Source organism: Poecilia latipinna, unplaced genomic scaffold (assembly GCF_001443285.1).
Source record: "Poecilia latipinna isolate Pla-1442-1.1 unplaced genomic scaffold, P_latipinna-1.0 Scaffold51, whole genome shotgun sequence".
Classification (NCBI taxonomy): domain Eukaryota; kingdom Metazoa; phylum Chordata; class Actinopteri; order Cyprinodontiformes; family Poeciliidae; genus Poecilia; species Poecilia latipinna.
In genome coordinates this window covers 219,663-242,420 of record NW_015112667.1, presented here as the reverse complement: position 1 = coordinate 242,420, position 22,758 = coordinate 219,663, and the positions used below count along the sequence as shown (strand labels likewise).

At 39.7% G+C, this 22,758-nt stretch overlaps 1 protein-coding gene across 5 annotated transcripts in view; it reads right to left on the bottom strand.

Annotated features, from left to right (window-relative positions):
* Positions 1–20,586, bottom strand: part of mxi1 (max interactor 1, dimerization protein) — a 37,947-nt gene extending 17,361 nt beyond the window's left edge. For 2 of the 5 annotated variants that reach the window (XM_015051293.1, XM_015051303.1), the window contains exons 1-3: positions 20,148–20,586; positions 17,022–17,124; positions 8,243–8,272 (exon numbers count right to left, since the gene is read on the bottom strand). In XM_015051293.1, the coding sequence (XP_014906779.1) occupies positions 8,243–8,272; positions 17,022–17,124; positions 20,148–20,373 (359 nt within the window). In that variant the 5' untranslated portion in view covers positions 20,374–20,586. Of the gene's footprint in view, positions 1–8,242; positions 8,273–17,021; positions 17,125–17,236; positions 17,752–20,147 lie in introns of those variants that run through there. The other 3 variants (XM_015051320.1, XM_015051311.1, XM_015051329.1) reach the window with 3 other exon arrangements.
* Positions 20,587–22,758: the final 2,172 nt, after the last annotated feature.

Sequence of the window (22,758 nt, the reverse complement as noted above, 5' to 3'; positions counted from 1 at the left end):
ATCTCCTTTTTGATTCAAAGTCTGCAGAACAGAACTCTCCCAACAACAGGCCTCGTTTTCTCCTCAAAATATCCGTCACTGAAAAAGGAGACTCTAGTGTGGCCAGGACCTAAAAATGTACCCTGTGAGATCCAGCCTGATGTTGTGACGTGTAACAGGTACAGAATCTTCTTATTCCAACAGAGAGGAAATATCTTTGGTGTAGCCTCACATTTTCTACATAAATTAAGCCGCACAAGCTTCTCATAGTGAGTCCCTCCGTTACTGAGGGTGGCAGTTAGATTCACTGTGTGTTTTAACTTTATTCACTCTTACATGACAATGAAGACGTTCTCTCAAGGTTTTGTTGATGAGAAAGTACGTGAAGCAGTGTTTATGAAAGTACCAGAGGAGGCGGAGACTTCTCCCCCTCATGTTTAAGCTCATTGCTCTCATTGGTCAAAAGCTAACCTCTATGATTGGTCCACAGGCAGTGGTGTTTCTCCTTTCTCCCCAGCTGTGGGGCTAAAAATAGAAGCCACGTTCATATTTAGCACACAGTCTTGTGTCTTCTGCAACCACATTTCTTTCTCTTAATTTTTCACCCTTTTCCTTTCTTAGCCGTGACTAAACAGCACGAAGGTCAATGTGACAGCGCGCTGTAAGATTTGGCCGCGCAAACAGAAACATTCCTTCCTGGAAGACTCTGTATTGTGTTAACGTTTTAAGAGCACAGGCTGGACAGACTACGAACCTCGTCAATGTGGGAGGAAGAAGACAATGTGCGGAACATTACAGATCAGCGTGAACATTCGGTCGCTAATAAATGTGGTTAATTAGAACACCTGCTGCAAGCAATAAATAAGAGAATAAATCACGCCTTTTCACACAGTGTGCATTTTATTTAACAGCAGACTGAGCCCATATGCCAATCCACCTTTAGCAAATCAAACAGTTACACCACCTTCAGTGTAATGTGGTGTAGTGTTTGGAAAAAATAATGGCTTAACTAGGAGGCTGAGCTTTTCAGAACCTTGCAAAAGTATGCACACCATTCGCACTAGTTCACATTTTGACATGTTAAAACGACAAACTTTAATGTTGCTCATTGGGACTTTATTTGAAAGATCCGACACAAACCAGTGCATAATTGTAAAGATACGTGTTGCATCCTTTTAAATGTTTCTAGAATTAAAAGTCTAAAAAAAGGTGATTTGCATTTAGGTCACTCTGAGGCACAGCTTTCCCTTGCAATTGCATCTGCAGTCTTTTGGGGCAGGTCTGTATCGATGTTTCACATCTACAGACTAAGTTTGATGAAGCTCTTTCAAACTGAATGGTTTGAAAAAGACGTCTGTGAACATCTATTTTCAAGTCTTTCCTCATGTTCTCAGTTGCACAGGTCTGGACTTTGACTGGACCATTCTACCACATGAACATTCTTTGATCTCTTGTTGCATGTTTAGGGATGTCCGGCTAGAAGAACATGAATCTGTACCCTGGTCTCATAGGGCTGGGCATTTATCACAGTTTATCATTTATTGTGCTCAGTTTCTTGTCATGACAGGATTTTTGATTTGATGATAAATTCCAATAAATTTTTTTTAAACTGTTCATATTGTCGGGATTTCTATTTTTATTGTTTACTCAACAGTGTTTTTAATGAGACAAATATATTTGAAAATGTGATTAAAAGCAGTTAATATATGCAGTTTAGTGACACAAGTCACACACTTCTTTATGTGACTGGTATCCTAAATAAGCGCATTACAAATGGGTAGGGTTTCCAGAGCAGTATTTGTGTTTGTGGTGCTATGAATGCTACGTCATGCAGTCACAGCTTTACAGTAACAGAATATTGTGACAAGTATTACCCACCCTTAGTCTCAAGCCTTTTGCAGCCTCCCACAATTTTTCTTCCAGGACTACTCTCAATTTAGCTCCAACCAACTTCCCATCAACTTTGCCCGGCTTTCTGTCCCAGCTTAAAAGAAGCTTTCCTTCTGCATGATGCAGCAGCAGTATAATTTTGCTGACATTTTACTGTTGTGTGCCACTTTGAGTAGCTCTTTCATATAAATTTAAGTTATTTCATATGTGTTAGATGTGTAAATTTTAGGGACTTCCTCCCCAGTTTTGCTTGATTGCAATTTACTTCTTTTACTGCGATAGCTACACCCTTGATAACCAGAAAACAGAAACAAAAGCTACATCGTAAAAAGGCTGTATGGGAGCAAAACAAAAACTCAGCAGAACATACAGTGTATGATAGACCTCAAAATTATGATGCATGTAAAATTGAATGTTCATGGCACGTCTTCAAGTAAGTCCAAGCGTGGGCGTTGTGCAAACAAGAAACATAAGCTTTACGACAGCACAATGTAACTTCCTCATTAGGGATCTCAGACTTCGAGCTATTTCCATCCTCCAACTGTAGTGGCAGGTGAGAACATCCCACTTCGGTAATAATAGCACAAAAAGGCTTGCTGTACACAAATCTGGAGTACGGATTAGGCTTGCGTGCTACTCAAGGTGTCCCTTAGTCAGGTTTGTTTGACCGATTACCCGGCTCATCTCATTACCCTGTCAATTACTTCCTTGTCCTCTGGGACCATCGTTAGGTAAGCCAGAGCCAAGAGAGGCCATTGACAACACGAAACGGATGGCCTCGGAGAGAAGGCGGTTAAAAAAAACACCCCGGCACGTGTGTTCTCTCAAGCTGGACTCAGTAGACCAAAGATCAGGTCCCTTAAGCTGCTTTTCTAAGGCAAGAAAAGCTTACAAGTTGTCACGTTGGTCAGAACAAACAGGTTCTGTTTTAGGCCCTGCAGGGGAGCCTGAGAATAGGTTCTGCTCAGTTGGAAGACAACTGAGAGATTGATAAAAGATGTTTCTTTTCTTTAAGGAAAGTCATGTTTGAATGCTCACCAAAGCTCATGGCTGGAAGAACACTTGTGAGTTTGTGGTCCACTGGTTATGAAAAATTAATGTATAAAGTCCTTCTTATTTGGCATTTGAAAAATACAATTCTATTTGAAGGAACATTCTGCTTTGTACAGGCAAAAAACTATGGCTATAAAATATTAATGAGCAGATGTAGAAGCTTTAAACAACAAGAAATTGAAGGATTAACAGTGCAAATCGTGCTGAGAGACGGGAACTGAGATATGTATATTTCATAATACCTCAATGGAAATTCTTAGTCATTTTACATGAATTACAAAAATTCTTTCATCAGCCCAGTAGAAACCTCAAGTGTACAGTCATTAGAAATTGAACCCATTGTACTGATTGTTAGAGTTGTCCAACTGGACTTGGATCAATCCCTCCAACTCTGGAAGAGTTCAAGAATATCCAAGCAAAGAGTTAATGCCCCAATATGTCCGCTGGACAAAAACAGTGCAAGACAATAACACACATGTTGTGTGCGAATGCAGCAAAATATATTGACATCAAGTATTTGATGTCAATATATTTCAGAGAGCTCTGGAAGACCTAGACACAATTAAAGCAGCTCAGTGTGGACAATTTACCAAGTCTTTCCAAATTTGGAGGGAGCAAACCTGGCAACAGAATAGTATCTTGTAATTGGGAATGCCATAGTAACATCTACCAAAAGGAATACTGTTAATGCTGGAATTTATAGCTTTTGCATTGAAATGAAAGAAGTTTCAGTAAATGAGAAATGCTGCATTCAGACCGAATGTGTTTCATGTCAAAAAGGTGTCCAAAGCCTCAAGTTGGACGCTTCATTTCAAGCGTCAGGATTACTCTTTCCACACTTTGCTCAGACGCGGATCTAGAGCGATTGGGAGGAGCCTCTTGACATTTGTTTTCCTCTGCTAGTCTCTTAGTACAATGGCAGAAGAAACTGAGGAGAACTGGGCTTTATTTACTAAAGCAAGAGAACAACGTTATCAAGCAGCTCTGGTCTGTGTCTGGATCTACCGGATAATTCAAAGAAGTTCTGCGTTTGTTGAGTTCCACAACCTACTCCAGGTGCTGTGCGTTGACAAGGGTCGCTTTCGGTGTTATCTTAGTCTCACCCAAACCCAGTTTGATGACTCGCATTGGTGCCCTGCATCTCTTGCCAGGACACCAGATTTTCCAAGATTTTTCCAACTCTAACGTCTGCTGCTTTGGATGGGTTGTACATGCATTAAAGGCTCGAGATCTGAAACGCGCAGTGATAAACACACCGCAAGACTTCTCGACATGCCCTAAATGTGTGACCACCGTCGACTTTGCATGTAATCCAGTCGCCCCTAACAGTCAAATCCCGTTCAGTCTGAACACACTATGGCTTGTTAGCAATTGTGCCTCCGCATTTGGAATCAAACGTATTATCCTCAAAATAATACAAAAAAACCTAAACACGAACTGAAGCCATGAAGATGAGATGTGAATGACCATCCAACAGTTTGTCACGTTTAAAAGAAAATCCATGTGATCAAAGCAGTGAAAACACAGGGCTCATGTCCTTTTCTTATTAACTCTACCAAAGCTGCATACTTTGGTGACATGTGGAAGTTGAACAAGGTTGCTATGGGGAACAAGATCAAAGCATTGAGTGAGCAGAGCAAGTTATCTCCTTCCAAGTATTTGGAATGTGTTTGTGTTTTTTTTCCCTCTCCTTTGGTACCCTTTATCGGCCTTTAGCCGTCGCCACTGTCTCGGCAAGTCTGCGCACTACAGAGGTTATCAACACCTGTGCTAGTCATGCAAGGCAGATCGTCTCGCCGCCTGCCGATACACGGGCTTGATAAATGTTGGAAAATGCTGTGGTCAGGTCTCAAGGTGGATCAAAAGCTGCTGGTGGTGCTGCTGCAGCAGAGGGTGGAGAATCATGGCATAAGCCAGACACACTTGGGTGAACAACTACGCCTGATACGTAGAACTTACAGCCAGGCACACGCTGTAGGGGAATTGGATTAGCTACTGGCAAAGAAAGAGGATTATAAATGTTTGACTTTAAATGTGCTTCTGAAAGATGGATTAACAATAGCCTTCTTATCCGTATTTTCTTTCCTCGTGGAAATATGAATTACTAAGCTGTAATATAATATTCACTGTGTTGAGTATATGGTGTCGTTGTGGGAATTGGCGAAGTGCCAAGCAAAAAGTCGCATCCATTCCTCATAGGCGTGACTGTTATTAAGTTTGGGCTTAATGACAGTAACATAATTGCTAATAACCTCTTTCAGACTGTAGCTTGGTGCTTTGTCAGCGATGACGGAAAACCTACAATGATTCTGCTTTCCTCCATCTACAGGCTTTGCCACGGCCTGTTCTGATTGGCAGAAGTGGTTACATTCCATAAATGGCCATCGAAGCACGGCGCACAACACAGATAAGCATCGAGTCTCCAAAACCGTCTCCGTACAGTGAACACACAAATGAGCCGATGCTATTATCGGAATGCATTTGTGTAGGCAGGAACACTGTAAAACGCAGGCCTGCGCGGACACTGCAATCTGCCAAGGCCAGTCAGTTCGAAAAGCCTGGCTTGTGCATGTGAGCAACAAAATGACACATCAACTCTCATCTATATTTAACCCACTGAATCTCCTTCCAATGTTCTCATCCTTTCAGAGGAAGTTGCCAGGGAGTGTGGTGAGAGAAAGAAGAAAAGAAAAAAAAAAAAAAGCTGAGGTGATATCTAATTACTCTGAATTGATTCATCCTCCTACGTCTCGTCAATGCAACCCACACACTCTGACATAATGAAATACAAGTAAGGCTTGTTTCTGTTTGCAATAAATACTTTAGGTCTAGTTGCTCCTATTTATAGAGTCAAAGGGAACCCTTTACAGGTTGACTCTTGAAACCTGCAGTCACAGAGCGTAAACACCGTATGTGGGTGGCAATCTTGATCTGATTAGGGCTTTTCTTAGTATCTTCAAAGGATAGGTGGGTAAAAAAAAAAAAAAAAAAAGAAAAGAAAAATCACAAACCAGTATCTGAAAAGTCACTTCCTCACCCTGCAGATAGAAATCATTATGAGCGCCCAAGATAAGCTTTTTAGAACAATGTATAAGCTTGGAAACCACCTTACATTCATTACTTTAGATCAGAAGTTCCCAAACTGTGGGGCGTGCCCACTAGGGGGGGGCGCCGTGCCATTGCAGGGGGGGCGCGGGAGCCGTCTGGATGAAAAAAACAAAAAATGAATGCTGTATGCGCTGTGTTTTTACCTTAGAATGGCCAACTCTCTGTTATTCCTATGTCAACTTGATACAGTAGGGGCTTCCAACTTCCCATATCTGTGTCCTCTGTCACTTTTATCAGCAGTTAAAACTGTTTAATCCGTCGTTAACATGTCGTAACCTATTTTTCTGAACCGCCTTTAAATACAACATGAACGCTACGACACTCGCGCTGGGTTTACACCTGTGAAGGAGACCTGCTGCTGCTGCTGTGCGGAGCTACGTAGGTTTGTGTTAGAATCACGGCAGCAAAACGCAAATGTCAGGATTGGTGGTTTGTTTTGTTATTTTTGGAAGCCTGCTGCTTCCCACTTCCTCCACCAGATGCCGCCTAGGAGCAGAGCCCCTGGAGAAGCATGTGGTCGAACCCAGGGACACACCTGTGGCGCATTACCCAACTGAGGCTGGGGATATTTAAGAAGCGGCGAGCTGACACTTCCTTGCCTGAGTGTTTGTTTACCTCGGTAACAAATCGTTCCAGAGTAAGGCCCTCTGAGCTCTTCCCGAGATAATCGCCTCCTGTGTTTTTTCCTTTGTCAGGTTTACCTGGATCCCTCCGGGGTTTTTCTGAGAAAAGAGTTCCGTGGATCGTTTTCCCGGACCGCCACCAGCCGCCAGCTCGTTCCTCCACTCAGCCTGACCTACCTGTCCGCCCTCCAACGGTTCGTTGCCTCTCCACGCCACCCCTGGGTCTTTCTCTGCTTCCAAGAGAACTCCTGTCTGCTCCTAAGTAAGCCGTCTTCCCCCCTCAGTACAAATATTCATCCACCTCTCTGGATTCGCTGATGCTAACCGCTTACTCTCGTTGACAGTGGCTGTACTGGTTATCCCTCCCAGATTCCTGCTCCGTGTTTTTTCCCCAACCCTTTCCCCTTTCAATAAACTTCATTATTGTTTTTGCACACGCGTCTCCTGATTGTGTTCGTGCATGTGGGTGCGTAAACTGGAACCCAACATGACAGCAAAGAACTTTTCACAGTTTTTTCCCCAAACTAACCGACTGTTGAGTAAAGCTGTTGGATGCAGGTAATGTTAGCTAAAAGATTACTAGCTAGCTAATATCAATACAGCACCTTAAGCTTAACAAGTAGCCTGTAGGCTACTGATGTTGTTTATGTTCAGCTACGTACATTCATTTTGCCCCCCACCCAGTTCTTAGAGACAGGGAGTCTCTAAGAATCCTCTCTCTCCCCCTCACACGCGTCGTTCAACCAGACAGCCATTTGTAATCCATAGGGGGGGGGGGCCCAGAAAATCTTTGGAAATCACTGGGGGGGGCGCAGGAGAAAAAGTTTGGGAACCACTGCTTTAGATAAAGAGTTGACTTTTCTGTCGCGCCAAGATTCTCTACCAATCTATAAAAACTTCAGCATGTGATAAAAAAAAAATAAAAATTATCGCAGGCTTTCAGTTTAGATTGTCTTGCATGTTTCTGACCGCATGTCAAAGCCCTAAAATACGAAGTCAGGCAGCCTGGAGGGTACAGGCTTGCTGTACCCTCCAGGTAGCATTCAAAATACAAACGGGGGAAAACATACATTAAACAGATTTTATTTAAAAACAGGGACAAATGTGAGTTTTTGAACAAAGAGCAAGAACTATACTTATACCAGGCCCAAAGGACATGAAAGTCAAACATATTTCGCATACAAAAAAATGAATAAATGTTTCTGGTACAGCTGCAAACAACAGCGATGGACGGCAAAGTCGCTTCTCTTTACCCGAAGGGGCTTCATATTTGCTTCAAAACACAAACTGATGGGATGATGGAAACGATTATTGTTGTTGTCCTGCTCATCACTACTTATTCCAAATCTTTGAGCTTATTCGGAGAGTGACAGAGAAAACAACACGAACTTCAGAAACCGAACCATTTTACTGTATGGAGGTGAATTCCTGGAAACTGTTTGGGAATGTGTTGGTGTTAGCTGAAGAGGAAGAGATTACTTTTAAAAAGTACCAAACTTGTTTTCTACCAAAGTGAAAGCGAAACCAATTGAACTTGTTTTCCCATAAAGGAAGGGTGTGCCAGCATGTGACTGGAATTGCCAACTCACCTGTTTTTTTCCAGTTCATTGTGTGTCGACCTGCAGAAAAAACATAAAGAAAGAAAACATAAGTGGAGAGTTCTACACAAGCAGAGAGTGAAATACAGACGGTACATTTTCTGAAAGAACCCAGTACAGTCCTGAACAAAATCTTAAGGGCAAGGGAGAAAGGAAGGGATAAAGTATTGACATTTTGCATGACAAGATTACAAGTGCAGCTTCAAAATGCAAAAAAGATAAAAAACAGGATAAAAAAAACAAGCCATTATGTCTTAGAACATGGGAGGCTGCTGAGCCAATGCTGTACAGGTTTGACACAATAGTAGTTATTTTATATTTCCTAAAAGATACACAGGGTCACAAAAAGTAAATGGCTCTGAGTGAAAGCATCCGGTGGGGTGTCTGTTATTTGTTCTGTTTCTTCCTACCATTTCTTCTTCTTCTATTCCGAGGCTCAACTTACAACCTCGTTACGATCCAGCAGCGCAAAGTGAAAACACTTGTGACTTTTCCCTCTGGTCTCAAGACTTTAATCAGGAAAGTATGCAAAAGAACATCTAGTTGTAATCTGAGAATAGGTATACGAGGTCGGCAAACACAGACTCAGATTTGGGACGTGAAAACTGGCCTAGACACTAATAAAGCCAACATACAGGAGACCTTACATGAGCAAATATTAACATGACATCCAGGCATTCACTGCAGCATCATAAAGCCTCTTACTGAACAACGCACAACAGAGCTCTTTGAGGACGAGTGTGACATTGAAGGCACTTATGTTTCCTCTGAGTAGAGCAATACAGTGTGTGTGCATGTGGGCAGCTGTAAGCATGCGCGTACATACACACACACAGCAGCATCCAGGGCTCAGTCCCCTGTTAATGATGCAAAGTGAATCAGCTGATGCCTGCGAGTGTCTTTGTATGGAAACAAACTGAAAGGAGTCCAGGCCTCCGCCTGATTCCTAAATGGCCAACTTCCCCCCGGACACACAAACTACACCCTGCCTCCTCTGAATGAGGCTCGGGTTCATGAATGCAGCATGACGTGTAGATTGATGCTGCAATTCATTCTCCAAATCCATTTTTTTTTCTTTTGTCTGATGATAGTATGTTTTTTTTTTGTTTGTTTTTTTTTTTACTTAGGTACACATAAACAAAACGGTAAGAACAGAAGTAATACGTTGCCAGGAAGGAAGAAAAAAAATATCATATTCCTTAATTTCCTTTGGTCTTGGATGCTGCGCAGCTGGAAGAAATAATACTTTTTCTTTTTTTTTTTTTACTTTTGTACACTTGTTATGATGCGTAACGGTGGCAACAAGGATTTGTTTTTGCAACTGAGAGCAACTGATTAGAATCTCAAATAGCCTCATATAATCCCTGAACTATGACCCCAAATGCCAGAAGAGTTTAAAGCGAGGCTTTGTGGATGCAGGTAAGGACCAAAGAGCAGAAGAAGGAGAAGGAAGTTCAAACCATCTCTTCTAGGACTGGATCTATTGTGATTAATCTATTATAGCAATAATCACCACCAAATTTACAATTTATTCATCGATTAATTGTCAACTGGAGTATACAGACTCTAAAAATGGCCATTTGCAGAAAGAACAACACAGTCAGCGCAGTAATTTAGACAAAACCGCACAAAGATATACACTTTCAGCATTTGAGAAGAAAACCTTCTTTGTCTGTAAATATGTTCAGTCGTACACTAAAGGACTGCTTCGTTTCCGCATTTTTTTTTCTTATTTATAAATGTAGTTTAATCGTTTTCTTATTTGTATCTTTTAATGCATCTCTAATGCTATGTTAAATGAAAAGCCTGCAAAATGTGCCAATATTTTTATCCAATTAATCAATTAATCATCAGAATATTCTATAGCATAATCAATTGCTAAAAATAATCATTGGTTGCAGCCCTAATGTCTTCCATCCAACCATCCAATGGGCAAGGATTATATCCTCGACTCCGACGTCTCTCTGCCCGGCTTTCTAAACACAGCGCCAGTCAGAGATTTAGAGAGGAGCGGCAAGAACAAATGAGGTGGATTAGTAGTGCTTGCAAACAACTGGTTGTGTCATCCAAGACTCGTTGCTGTGGAAATTGATTTGTTAGCATGTCATGACAGTCATATAGCCACAGTATGTAGTTAGAAGCGTCTTCAGATTCACTGCAAGACTGACTGCTACTGGAGACCCTTCCTGCCCTCAGCATCACCATCCACAACGACTCATTGAAGGCACTTGGATGATATGAGGTGCAACAACATTTAATTTCTCTACAGGATAAATAAAGTATTTTGGATTTGAATTGAATTGAACTTTTTCCACTTCTCTTTCACGATTCTGGGCCAGGCACCCATCCGTACAGGTCAGGAAAGAGAAGCAGCCAAGAGACATTGTTGTAACTCAGGAGCAGCAGACATCTTGAAATTGTTGTCCTTCACAAATCGAGTCTGCATGGAAGCACGTCAAGAAGACAACCAAAGAAAGGTTTCTGAAGCTGGTCAGAGTTCATGGGAAGAAAAATTCAGCTTGCGGCGAGGCCGCTGATAAGTCTCTGGATGTGCACATCAGGTGGAAACACGCCTCGAAAGTCTTTCAGCCAAAAGTGCTTAAACACTAAGGCAGGACACTCAGATTTTTGTTTGCAAAATTATTTCACAAACCACAAATTGTTTTTTCTGAAATATAACGGTAGTTCACTGCTTTGTGTTGGTCTTCTATCGCAGACAATCCCTCGAAACAAACATTGATGTTTGAGGCTGTAATATTACAAATATTTAACAAAAAAAAAAAAGGTCAGAGTGAAATATTTTCCTTCTCTTTACAATAGAATAATAAGGCCTCTATAGTTACTATTGTGCTCAAGTGACAACAGACTGCACACGTCAACATTTACGACAAGTAAAAGGAGCGGCAACATACATTAGTCACTGATAAGCTGCTAATTGTTGTTTACCTGAAACTCTCTTAAGTACCTGAACTAAAGGTTTCCATTTGCATCAACAATATTTCAGTGGTCATGCTTGGAAACTCCCAACTACAAAACATTCAGTCAAACACATCAGAATCAAAAATAAGTTAAGCTTGCCAAATGTTTTCAGAAAAATTCCACTTTTAAAAAGGGACCATGTCTGCAGATGTGTGTATCTGTCAGTCCGCCAAACCGAAGATGAATGAATGAGTGTGTAATTTATTTATCTATTTATTTTTTCATCATTTGCGTCAATAGTTGTCAGCAGCATTTGGGTCGCTTAGTAGCCCTGATCCCCTTTTAGCAGGACAATTAAAACGTGTTTTTTCACAAAAAGAAATGTGTTTGTTTTCAGCTCATTACTGCTCTTTTAGGAGTAAAGAGCAGTGTTTTCACAGGACATAAACACATTATGGGAGCAATTACAGCATGTCAAGGAGAGTAGCTTCCATTCTGTTAAAACATTCATCAAAACAGGACGCTTATGCAAACTGAATATTATGTTAGAAATAACTTGTACGACGGAGCATTGGGGTCAGACTAAGAGTTTGTTTTTTCAATATTACGGGAACAAAATCATAGAACTGGTAAGACAAAGACATCATTTTGCTTGATAGTTATCAAGATCTGATTTGACCAGTTCATCTTGTTCATCATTGTTTCTTCCAAATAGACAGAGTGATTTGCACAATTGTTTTAATGTCCTGCTGCTGATAATAATTTGATGCGTATGTGTTAAAAGATTAAATATGTCCAGTTTGTAAAACTGATACCAAAAATATAACTTTACAGGATGCTCAACTTTCCATATTTTAACTTCTTATTAGTTTTTGTGTTGGAGCTACGACTTTATTCTGGTAATACTAAAAACTTTTTCTTATATTATTTAGTCTTTAGTGTCATACGACTTTTTCATTGTGTTATTTCAACTTAATTTCATAAAAGCATGACTTTTGTGTATTCTGGTAACATTATGAATTTATTCTCTTATTATTACAACTTTTTTGTCATATTATAACGACTCTGTTCCCATAAAATCATTTTGTTTTGTCGTACCACTTTATTCTTGCATTATTGCAACTTTATTCTGGTAGTATTGTGACTTAATTTTTGTACAATTCCGACTTTATTCTTGTATTATCATGACTGTATTCTCGTAAAATTATGAGTTTATTCCCTTGTGACGTTTTCCCCCTAATATTATAACTTTTCTTGTAATTTAGTTTTATTGTTTCTCAGTCTGGCCCTAATACTCCAACCGTAAGTATCCACTGCAAAAATCTAACTACGTAACTTTAGTCACCAACCAGTGTGACCAACCAGTCCTGACACAAACCCCAAACATCATAAAACACGGACGGCCACAGCTTATCTTCGTGTGGCCTCTTACTTAAAGAAAAACAATCAAAGTTAGATTACTTTCTCACAGGGATTTATAATCAGAAACCATTTTCCTTGCATCCTGACTGACAATATCTGAATCTCCAGCGCAGGACAACAAAAGCAGCAGAGATTATAAAGTGGCTCAAGGCCAGACATAACAGCACCAGGCGTCCTCCTGCGGTCTTGTAAGTGTGCGTGCATGTGTGCGGGTGCGCACGCCCGCAGAGTGGGTCAGCGAGATAAAGCATCCCTGCTATAAACGGCAGGCGAGAGAGGACAGAGTCAGATAAGCCTGTGGCTTTAAGCCTCAACCCGCTACCGAGGAGGCAGCTGCAAACTGGAGAGCAAACGAAACATGCACGATGAGTTTGAATTTTAAGGTACGTTTTGGAAAGAACATTTAGAGCTGCAGCTCACAATCACTTGAGTAATCAGTTACTCTGACGCTTAATCGAGTCGTCGAATAAGAAAAATGACGCATTCTGCTGATTTTTCATTTAGCACTTAAGCATAGTTTTTATAGAATTTTACAAGTATGTAAGAAATTCAGACAAGTAAATCACTCAATTCCTTTTTTTAAATGAGAAAATAAACATTTTAATGCTTAAAATGTGACATCATAGCATGCCTTTAGCATGTGCTTGATTATTTGTAGCAAAGGATGCAACTAGAGCTAAATAAATATAAAATAAATACTTAAATAAGTCCTTTCTACATCACTTAACACCAATACAGAGTAGGGCTGTTCTATTTTTTTCAATTAACGAATTAATAAGACAATTTTACGGAACGTGAACCAGGTGCAGCTTAAACTAGGGCACTCGAGGAGTTTTAGGTAGAAAATATATACAGACAAATGTTGTTGTTTTTTTTATCTTAAATGCAAAATTTATACATTTTTGTACAAGTACTGCTCTGATCGTGTTGTTTTTCTCAGCAAATTGCCTTTTTTTGAGTATGTATGCTCCAGCTGACGATTAATCGATTGCTAAATCAGTTGACGATTATTTCAATAATCGATTCATCGCAACCGTTTCCGCCCTAAAGTGTACGCTATCAACCTCTCCAAGAGGACAACCTAACCTTACTACTGCTTTAGGGGAGGAAGAAACAATACTTTGAAGAATGAGGTGTAGCTATATTATGAAGGTCCATCACAGCTACAGGTCATCAGTGAAATAAACATACATTGTCTTTGCTATTTATATACAAAACAGCCCTGATGAGTCAGGTGAAGGACAAAGGGCATTTCCACTGTCCTTCTGTTGATACGTGCAGGCTGTGAGTGATCTATCAAGTGTTAAAAGAGCGTCCACACGAAGGTCAGGGGATGAGTTTTCAGAGCGCAGCATTGCATCCTAACAAGGTGAGCAAGTGTTACTCCCTCTATCCGTCAACAGTCATGAAATTATGGTTCGCCTGCGGAGACAATCCCAATTCAATTCAATGGGAGGCGCTTCCGCAGTTTGAAGTCAGGCTTAGATGATTAATCAAACTAATTGTGATTGATCGAATATTGAAATAATCATCAACTAATTCAGTAATCGATTGTTACCTGGAGAGTACAGACTCTAAAAGAGGCCATTTGCTGAGAGAAAAACACAGTCAAAGCAGTAATTAAGTCGGAACTGTGCAAGTCTTTCATTTACGATGCAAACATTTAAGCTAGAAGTCCTCGAGCTTCACCTGGATCAAACTGTGTAAAATAAAAAATCTCCTTTTTGCTATCCATTTATTATTGCAAAAGATGATCAACAGATTGGTAGGCAGTATTTTTTAGCTGCAGATACATCCTTTGCTACAAATGATCAAGCAATCGTTAAAAGAAATTGCATTTCAGGCAATAACATTTTTATCTTCTCATCTAAAAAGGTAATTGAATTGTTTGCTTATTTGCATTTTTTGTGTATTTCTAATATTGTGTAAAAAAGCTTAAGGGGTTAAGAGAAAATCCTGCAGAATGTGCCACATTTTTTTTTATCCGATTAATCGATTAATCGCCAGAATTGATTACTAAAATAATTGTAATCTGCAGCCTCTTTGTGGAACTCAAGACAGGAATAAAGTGAGCTCCATCCCAACATGCAGCTCTAAATGGTATTAGGTAGAAAGCCTGTTGATCTAGAGTGACCTATGAAAATATTTTCACGGAGAATATTTTCTAGAGTATTCCTCGCTTTGCACAACACCATTTTTGCTTGGTACTGATATTTTATTTCCACCAACAGCTGATTTTGTCACTTCATCACAATCGCTCCAAATAAATACAACTTAAAGGGCAAATTGTGTTGAGGCATTCCTACATATGTCTGGGTTTGTTTTTTTTTTTCATCCCGAGCGCCATAAATAGGGCCGCCGACTTCTGATCATGACTGTTGCCATGCAGAGCGAGGCAGCATTCAGCGCTCGTGACGAGTAACGTGCAGCTCCTGTTTGTGGCCCCGTTCTCACGTCAATATTAAAAGGCTCAGAAGGCAATCGGAGGGGGGAGCTCGTGTTTGATGTGGGACTGTTAATGGGCAGCGTTATGTATGTATGTAAGCAGGAGGAGAGGATGTAATGCCAGCAGGAGAGGAGGTAGTGGAGGCGGGAGTTGACATGGAAGATCCATTTCTGCATCCAACTACAGGTTCATGTCTTGGAGTGGAGAAGAGGCTTATGTTGGAACTAGGCATGAGTTACGCTGACAGCTTAAGGTCGTTTTAATGAAGCATTGTTTTCTCTTTCTGCCTCGAACATCCTCAGCGATGCCCCTCCTCTATATGTTTCTGCACACAGCACATAAGCTAGCTGAAAGAAAGCAATTAACCCTTCCCAACAAGAAAAATCTGGGAATTTTCCCCTAAAGCTAACACCATAAGTAGCAACACTATGTCAGTGGTGAGTAGATGGTAATTAACAGCTAACATTCGCATTAGCTTGACAGCAGGGCATAATTACAATTAGAATGACAGTAAATGAATGTCACCAGAGCTTACTATAAGTGAGCAATATGTGATATTATTTAGCAGTGATTGCAATAATAATTTGCTTTTATGATTAATTAGTTTATACATTTTTGTTTTATTTTTATTTATTCTTTTTTTTTTTTTTTGACAGGATGAACCAATCAGGTTTTATGTAGCTGATACTGATTTAGGGTTTGTTTGTTTTTTTTTTTTTTAGGTCTGACTCAGTTCTCTTTTTTTTTCTTCCACTTTTCAAGATATATGAAAGAAAAACAGTTTGGCAGGTTAGACAAAGTCAGTAGTTTCTAATACAACTAAAAACAAATGAGTTAAGACTATTCCTGCTACTGTAAATGAGTTTATGAGTATGTGATTTTTATTGGCCATAAAGAAATAAAGAACTGTTTTTGCTGATTTGTCACTATTCAAAATCATGATCAGGGGAAAACTGCCTGATTCCAATCATTGGCCGACTGACTGATAAGATTTCTATAACCACAAGGGCTCCACATGGTTCAGTGTTAGAGCAGGCGCACCATATACAGAGGTTACACAGTCCTATGTCCAGGTAAGGTAAGGTAATTTTATTTATATAGCCCATTTTCAGCAACAAGGCAATTCAAAGTGCTTGTTTCAGATCGATTTTTTACATGTCTTCCCCTTTCTCTCTCTGCCCTTCTTCCTGCCTTTCTACTGTTGAATAAAGGCCACTAGTGCCCCAGAAACCAAAGAAAAACTAACAACAAAAAAAAGAAAAAGATTTTCATACCATATCAATCACAAACTGACCCCTGCTCAGTAAGAACCTTACTGGGAATCTTACCTATATAAAGTCAAGGGCAGGACAGTTTCGGAGAAACCAGAAGTTTCTCAGGCTCTAGGTATAATATTCTTTGTAATAAGTGCATTAAATTCATTCATTATTATTACATTCAATTATTATAGCTGTAACTGGTGCTATGTTGTCATACTTTTGCAGCAGTGCATATTAGTGGTGCTTTCTTGCTTTATTTTTAAACTGAATGTTATCATACTTTAAGGATTACGCCTATATAATTAAGAATGTATGTGGTGGCTGTACAGAGTGGTTGGATCTAAGGTTACGTTTTCCTTGTTAGTCCTTCACAAGCAAATCTCGTGACAATAAAGAAACTTAAGGCGAAAGAGAAAGTAAGAACGTTAGGTAATCTACCAAACATGTATGAGCACTAATACACAAAAGTCCTTTTAAAATGATGACTGAAGATTTAGACATTATTCAAAGTAACGCTGCAATATTGTTACTTCTGAACTCACTTTTAGCAAGATCTCTAATCTGGATCAGGAAGTCAGTTTGACAATCAGCTGATGAAACGCTGCTTACATCACACGTGCCTTCCTATGAGTAATGAATCACTCTACACTTATTTTGCGCTACCAGAAGGGGGGGAAAAAAAAGGGGAAAAAAAAACAAAAGCCGACAGAGATGATATTCTTACCTGTTGTGGTTGCTACTGAACTTTTTATTTCGGAACTTCCTCTGCCTCTGGTAGTTTGTGCTCTGGTTTAAAGGGAAGGTCGAAGCATATCCATGTTCGCACTCTGAGGACAGAAAACCAACGGTTATAACTGACAGCCGCGGCTCTACACACACAGAAACCTGCTCTCCATACACTTTTTTACAGGCAGTTTAAAATATATCAACACATGTCACCTCTTTCTCTTCTTTCTATGTACTCCGCTGCCTCCAATAACCGCTGGATATTTATTAGCTGGACATCGGTCATTCTTCCCTGAGGCTGTCTGCCGTTAACGTTGAACTTCGCAAACGGCAGGAACGCTCGGTCGCTTTTTAAAATGTATTTATTTACGGAAGACAGTACTGCATCTAATGGATCTGGATGAAAAAAATACACCTTACTGACCTATAGAGAGCTTTTCTTACGAGCTCTAATAAAAATGATGGTACAAAAAGTCCAATCTTTCCGAGCTAGCAAACTACTACTAACAACCCTCAGTTTTTTAAATCTTGTTAGAAAATGTTAGTACCCGTGTATCAAAGGAATATTGTTTCTAGAAAACAGGATATCATTTTTTGTTTTTTTTACAAAAAGAGATGTGAATAGAAAAGTGTCCCTAAATGAGCCAGAACCCAGCAAAGCGTCTGCTGCTCGTTTCTTCTCCTCTCCTGTTTGTTTACCTAGCCGCTCAGCTGGGAGGCGGGAACTAAGGAGGGGCTTGAGTGAGGTAGGCTGGTTTAAACGCGGTGTAGTCTGGGACATTGAGTATTTTAGTGCATTTGCTTTAAGCTATCATTTGAAGTTACAAGTCGGACTTTTTCGGAGTAAAATTAACAAAATGTATTTAGATATATTTTTATCACATTTATAATAAAAAAATATATCTGAACTATTTTTTTTATTATAAATTGATAGTACAAATTGAGATAAGGGGTAAGATTAAATAAGCATTCACTTCTACCTACTCTTTTCTCAAACACAAAAGTAGTAGTAGTGCACATGTTACTACTTTACCATACCATACCAACTTTATTTATAAAGCACTTTAAAACAACCACAGCTGATACAAAGTGCTGTACATTAAAACACAACATAACAATAAAAAAAATACTAGATTTTTTTTAACCCGTTTGAAATAAATGAATAGAAAATGAATTTAGATGCTTCATCATGTTCTGTTGTAAATCACAATTTCACTAAGATAAAATTTATGGCCAAGATTTTAAAGCACAGTATGGAGCATCAAAAGTGACAAATTCTGATAAACAAATGGATGTTGCACATAAAAATAACATTGGAGATACATGCATTAAAATATTTTAGGGGATTTATCATAAATGCATTTAATGTGTGAATTTATTAATGAAAAATGAAAAATATGGTAGTTATAATTGAAATCTTCTTATGGTACCAAATTATTAATTTTTTTATGACTCTCAGTCATGTGCTACAGCACATCATAAAATAATTTGCAATGAGGAGGTGTGAGCGTTGATGAGATTATTAAAGACAACACAATAAATCAGATGTTAGGATACCCTATTCTTTGCCTAAGCTATAAACTACATTTCAATTCTGACATTTATTTATGTGTTTTCTTAAATACACATATTAAATTATAGATTATTTATTTTTAATATCGCCACTTGTTATAAATTATATCACGGAACATGTATTACATAACGTTATTTACTGGATTTTGGCTCTTTGGCATGCTACACCTTTGGATATGAAAGTTTGCTTTTGGAAGGGTTAATGTTATCTTATTTATCTAAAAAAAAATATTTACAACAAATATCAAATCAAAGAGAAAAACTGATCATGGTGGGCTGTTGCATTAGTAATAAACGATATCTAAAGAAAAGCCTACATAATAGCATGAGTTATGACTGAGCAACGAGGATTAAAAGACAAAGAACTCTAAGTCCCAGACTTCACCGGGGCGGTGGGAGTGTTTTTCTCGGCTTAAGCCAGGCCCAGCAACACGTGACATCATAGACGAGCACAAGCCTGATTGGCGGACGACTTTGACGGACGTGGAGGGCTTAACCCGCAGCTGACCAACCGCGGCAGAGATTTGCGCCATGTGGAAGGCACTGCGACACGCCCCCAAATAGCAGGAAGCAAACAATTGAGAGAAGAGCTGTCTCCAGCGAGGTGATGAAAATTCCCACGTTACAACTAGGGGAAAAAGTGCCTTCTCATGCGCGCAGCCCTGGAATTATTAATATTTCTGCGCTGAACGCAAAGCAACTCTTGCAGAGTCACGTTAAAATGCAAAGGCATGTCCAACAAATCATGCCCGATTATAAGGACATATTATATTTTACAATATGCATTGTTCATACTGTAGTATTATTATTTAATTAAACGCCACCAGATTACTATCACAAAGGCCTGAGTCTTCGTGCATACCGAGATTTTCCGTCTGCAGAAAGTCTCATAACTTATTTATAGTTGCATAAACGCTTCCGAGATGGGGAATCTGACACGTCAAACCCAGAATTACACGTACCTTAAAACTCACTTGCGTTCACTGTGTATTAAACTAAAAAAACAAAAAACAATTCTGTTTTTGCCATATATGGCCCCCTATAGAGTCTGCGGGGGCACAATGACATCATCCTAAACCGAGCCCCGGAGGACGCCGCAATGTGATCAGATTTTATTAGAACATTCATACACACCTAAACATCATCGAGGTCTATGTTGTACTTTAGCTGTGCTGCAGGGAAAATTACTGATCCCTGTTTTTTCAGAGTTGCAGAGGCACGCAGCGACGATGCCTGCTGCGGATAACACACAGAAACAGTCTAAACATGAATCAAAGCACACATTTTTTTTTCTCTCCTCAACCCCCCCTCTTTTCCTAACGCAAAGATTAAATCGCACGTATTGCCCGTGCAAACCTGCCCCAGGCTGTGCTTATTGCAGACAGTGGTGCACGAGTTGCATGAACTCAGCCCTTTGTTGTCTGAGACTGTTGACAATGAGGTGATTTTTTTTTTTTTTTTGTCCTCCTGAAATTCAGATGAACAATGTAAAGGCAGGGATTAAAAAAAAATAAAAATAAAAAATGAAAAATAGCAGCAGAGATCAACTCACTTCCGTCCTTGCGCTCGGCGCTCTCCACAATCCTTGCAGCATCCAGTAGCATCTGAACGTTTTTCAGGAAAGTGATCTGCTCCATGTGGGAGTCTTTGGAGTTGAAGACGTCATTGAAAGCGCAGCTGGACATGTCGAAATCTTGCTGATCCAAGAGGGATGCTTCCGAATCAAAGAAGAAGTCGTCACTCTTCAAACTTCGTCTTTGCCTCTCAGTTTTGGCCATTTTTTCCCCCTTATCTTCTTCTTCTCCTTCTTTTCTTTCTTTCCTCTCTCTGGAGTTTTAGCGCTTTCTAACGACGTGCAGAGCGCTGAAAGGAGTGCGGTGCGGCAGCAGGAAGCAGTTGGGGTTGCTCTTGTTAGATGGTTTCTCGTTTCTTTCTTTCTGTTTTTTATGAATGCAGGGTGTTTAATGTGGCCAATGTCAGTGGATGCTGGTGCATGGGAAAGAGGAGGAGGGCGGCCCCTCGGTGTCTGAGGAGTCCGCATGGTCCCTGTGCCCGGCCTCTGGAATTGTCTGTGACTTTTTTTTTTTTTTTTTAAAGCAAATTTTCAATACTGTAAAATAATAATAGTATGGAACAAGTCTGGATATATTAACGTCAGGTCAACAGTTACAGTGACAAAAGTGAATTATTGACCTGCCTGCTATTTAGTTTATAGCAACAAGAAACTACCTTAATAACAAGCCAGTTTAGTTTAGTAGCTTTTGTGGTTATTTTGGTTGCATGGAAGAAATTAGCACATTTTATTGTCCCAACCCCCTGAAGCTTTTAACATTTTTGCTACATTGCAACCACCATAAAAAAGGAAGGACTTTACAGTTTGAGGGAAAAGTGTGAATTTAAAATGTTAAAATTCTGAACCACAAGAAAAACCTTTTTATGTGAGTGGGTGGGAGGAAGCTGTGGAATGGCTTAAGCATCCAAACAGTTTAAAATATCATTTGAGGTCATCACTGCGTACCAAGTTGAGAAATAATTAGTACCATTACAGCTATCAATCCTGTTATTGCTGCTTAATAAAGTTGTCGACTATTACAACAACATTATGGTGTTGTAATATAAAGAGAATTTTAACATGATAAAAATTATATTTACAGACTTGCCGACTCATTTTCTTGAGACTTTAATGAACAAAAGAAGCTAAAGCACACATTTAAAAGATTCCCAATTTACACTTATTTTCTATGAACTATCAAAATGGCAAAACAGTAATTAAGAAGAAAAAACTTCTTTACGTTTTTTAGGAAATTTTTTTTTTTTTTTTACTTCACAAAACATTTGTACAGAAAATAAATGTCAGATAAGTTTTAAATTTCAGTGTGAAATTATCCAGTGCAATAAAAGATTATTGTATTTTTAAATAATAATAATAATTAAAAAAAAAAAAGATTTCTACTAGAGGCGCCAGTGAATGCAAAGGGCCCTGTGTATAACATAATTTATTACTTTCTGATTTATAATAAAATTCCTCATATGAGCCTTTCTTACCTTACATATACATAAAACCACATACTTACGTTTATATTTACATGTGTCGTTTGGAGCACATGCAAACAACACGTGGCCGGTTGGATGTGAGATGAGATAAATCTGCTTTGATGGGTTGGAAGACTATTTTATTGTATATTTCTATGGATCATATTTGAACAACAAGCTGCAGGACTGGTGGAACAAACATGTATATGCAGACTGAGGGCAGAGGTTATGCCTGTATTTTCTTTTCTTCTCATCATTAGTGTCGGTACCGGTACTTGGTCTTTTTGTGTTTTTGAAACACATGCTGCCAAACCTGACATGACTAGTCCAGACAAAAGACTAGGTCCTGACAGAGGAGCACAAAGACGTCACTGTAGCATCAGATGCACCTGCATCCGACGAAAAAAAAAAAGACAAAAATGTCACTCAGAGGTGCGTTTGTTTTCCTTGATCTCGTGCCATTTCCAGTAGACCTTTTGATGGGTTGCCGCATTGGGGTCCGTTTTGACACAGAACACGTTGAGGCACAGCCCTGTGTTAAGTCCTGACAAGCCACCCTAACCACCTCCCCACCCACTTCAACCCGCCCTCCTACCCCTGCTCTCCTTTGCCACTTCAAAGGGGCTGGCAGCGGCACATATTCGTTTGATGTAAAGTTCACAGAAGCAGAAACTTTCAAGTCCAGCGCGCGCACGGGGGGAATCTCTGAAGGTCTCTCCTTCTCCTGCCCCTTCACCTCCAAAGCCTCAGTGAGGGGCAACTGTGGAGGAAGGAAACCCCCTTGAGTTCTTGGCCTATTTTAGACTGCAAAACCTGCTAGCACCCGCTCACGTCCAAATCGGAGGATTTTGATGAGCGGTCTCTCTAGGATTTCAACCCAAACATCCCTGCTTAGATCACAAGGCACCATTAGAAAGCTCAAGTATCTTAAGTGGTAAGTGCGAGGTGTGACGAACTCTGAAAATTTGATTACAGTATTTACGATCAAGTCTGAGAGCCACGAGGCAGGAGAATTAAGGAACTCTGCACAACACGAGTCACGTGTCCCAGAGGGCAAACACTGGCAACAGTGGGAAAGTAAAGATTTATGAGAGACCACTGCTTCAGGGAGGCATGTCCTACAGGCACAA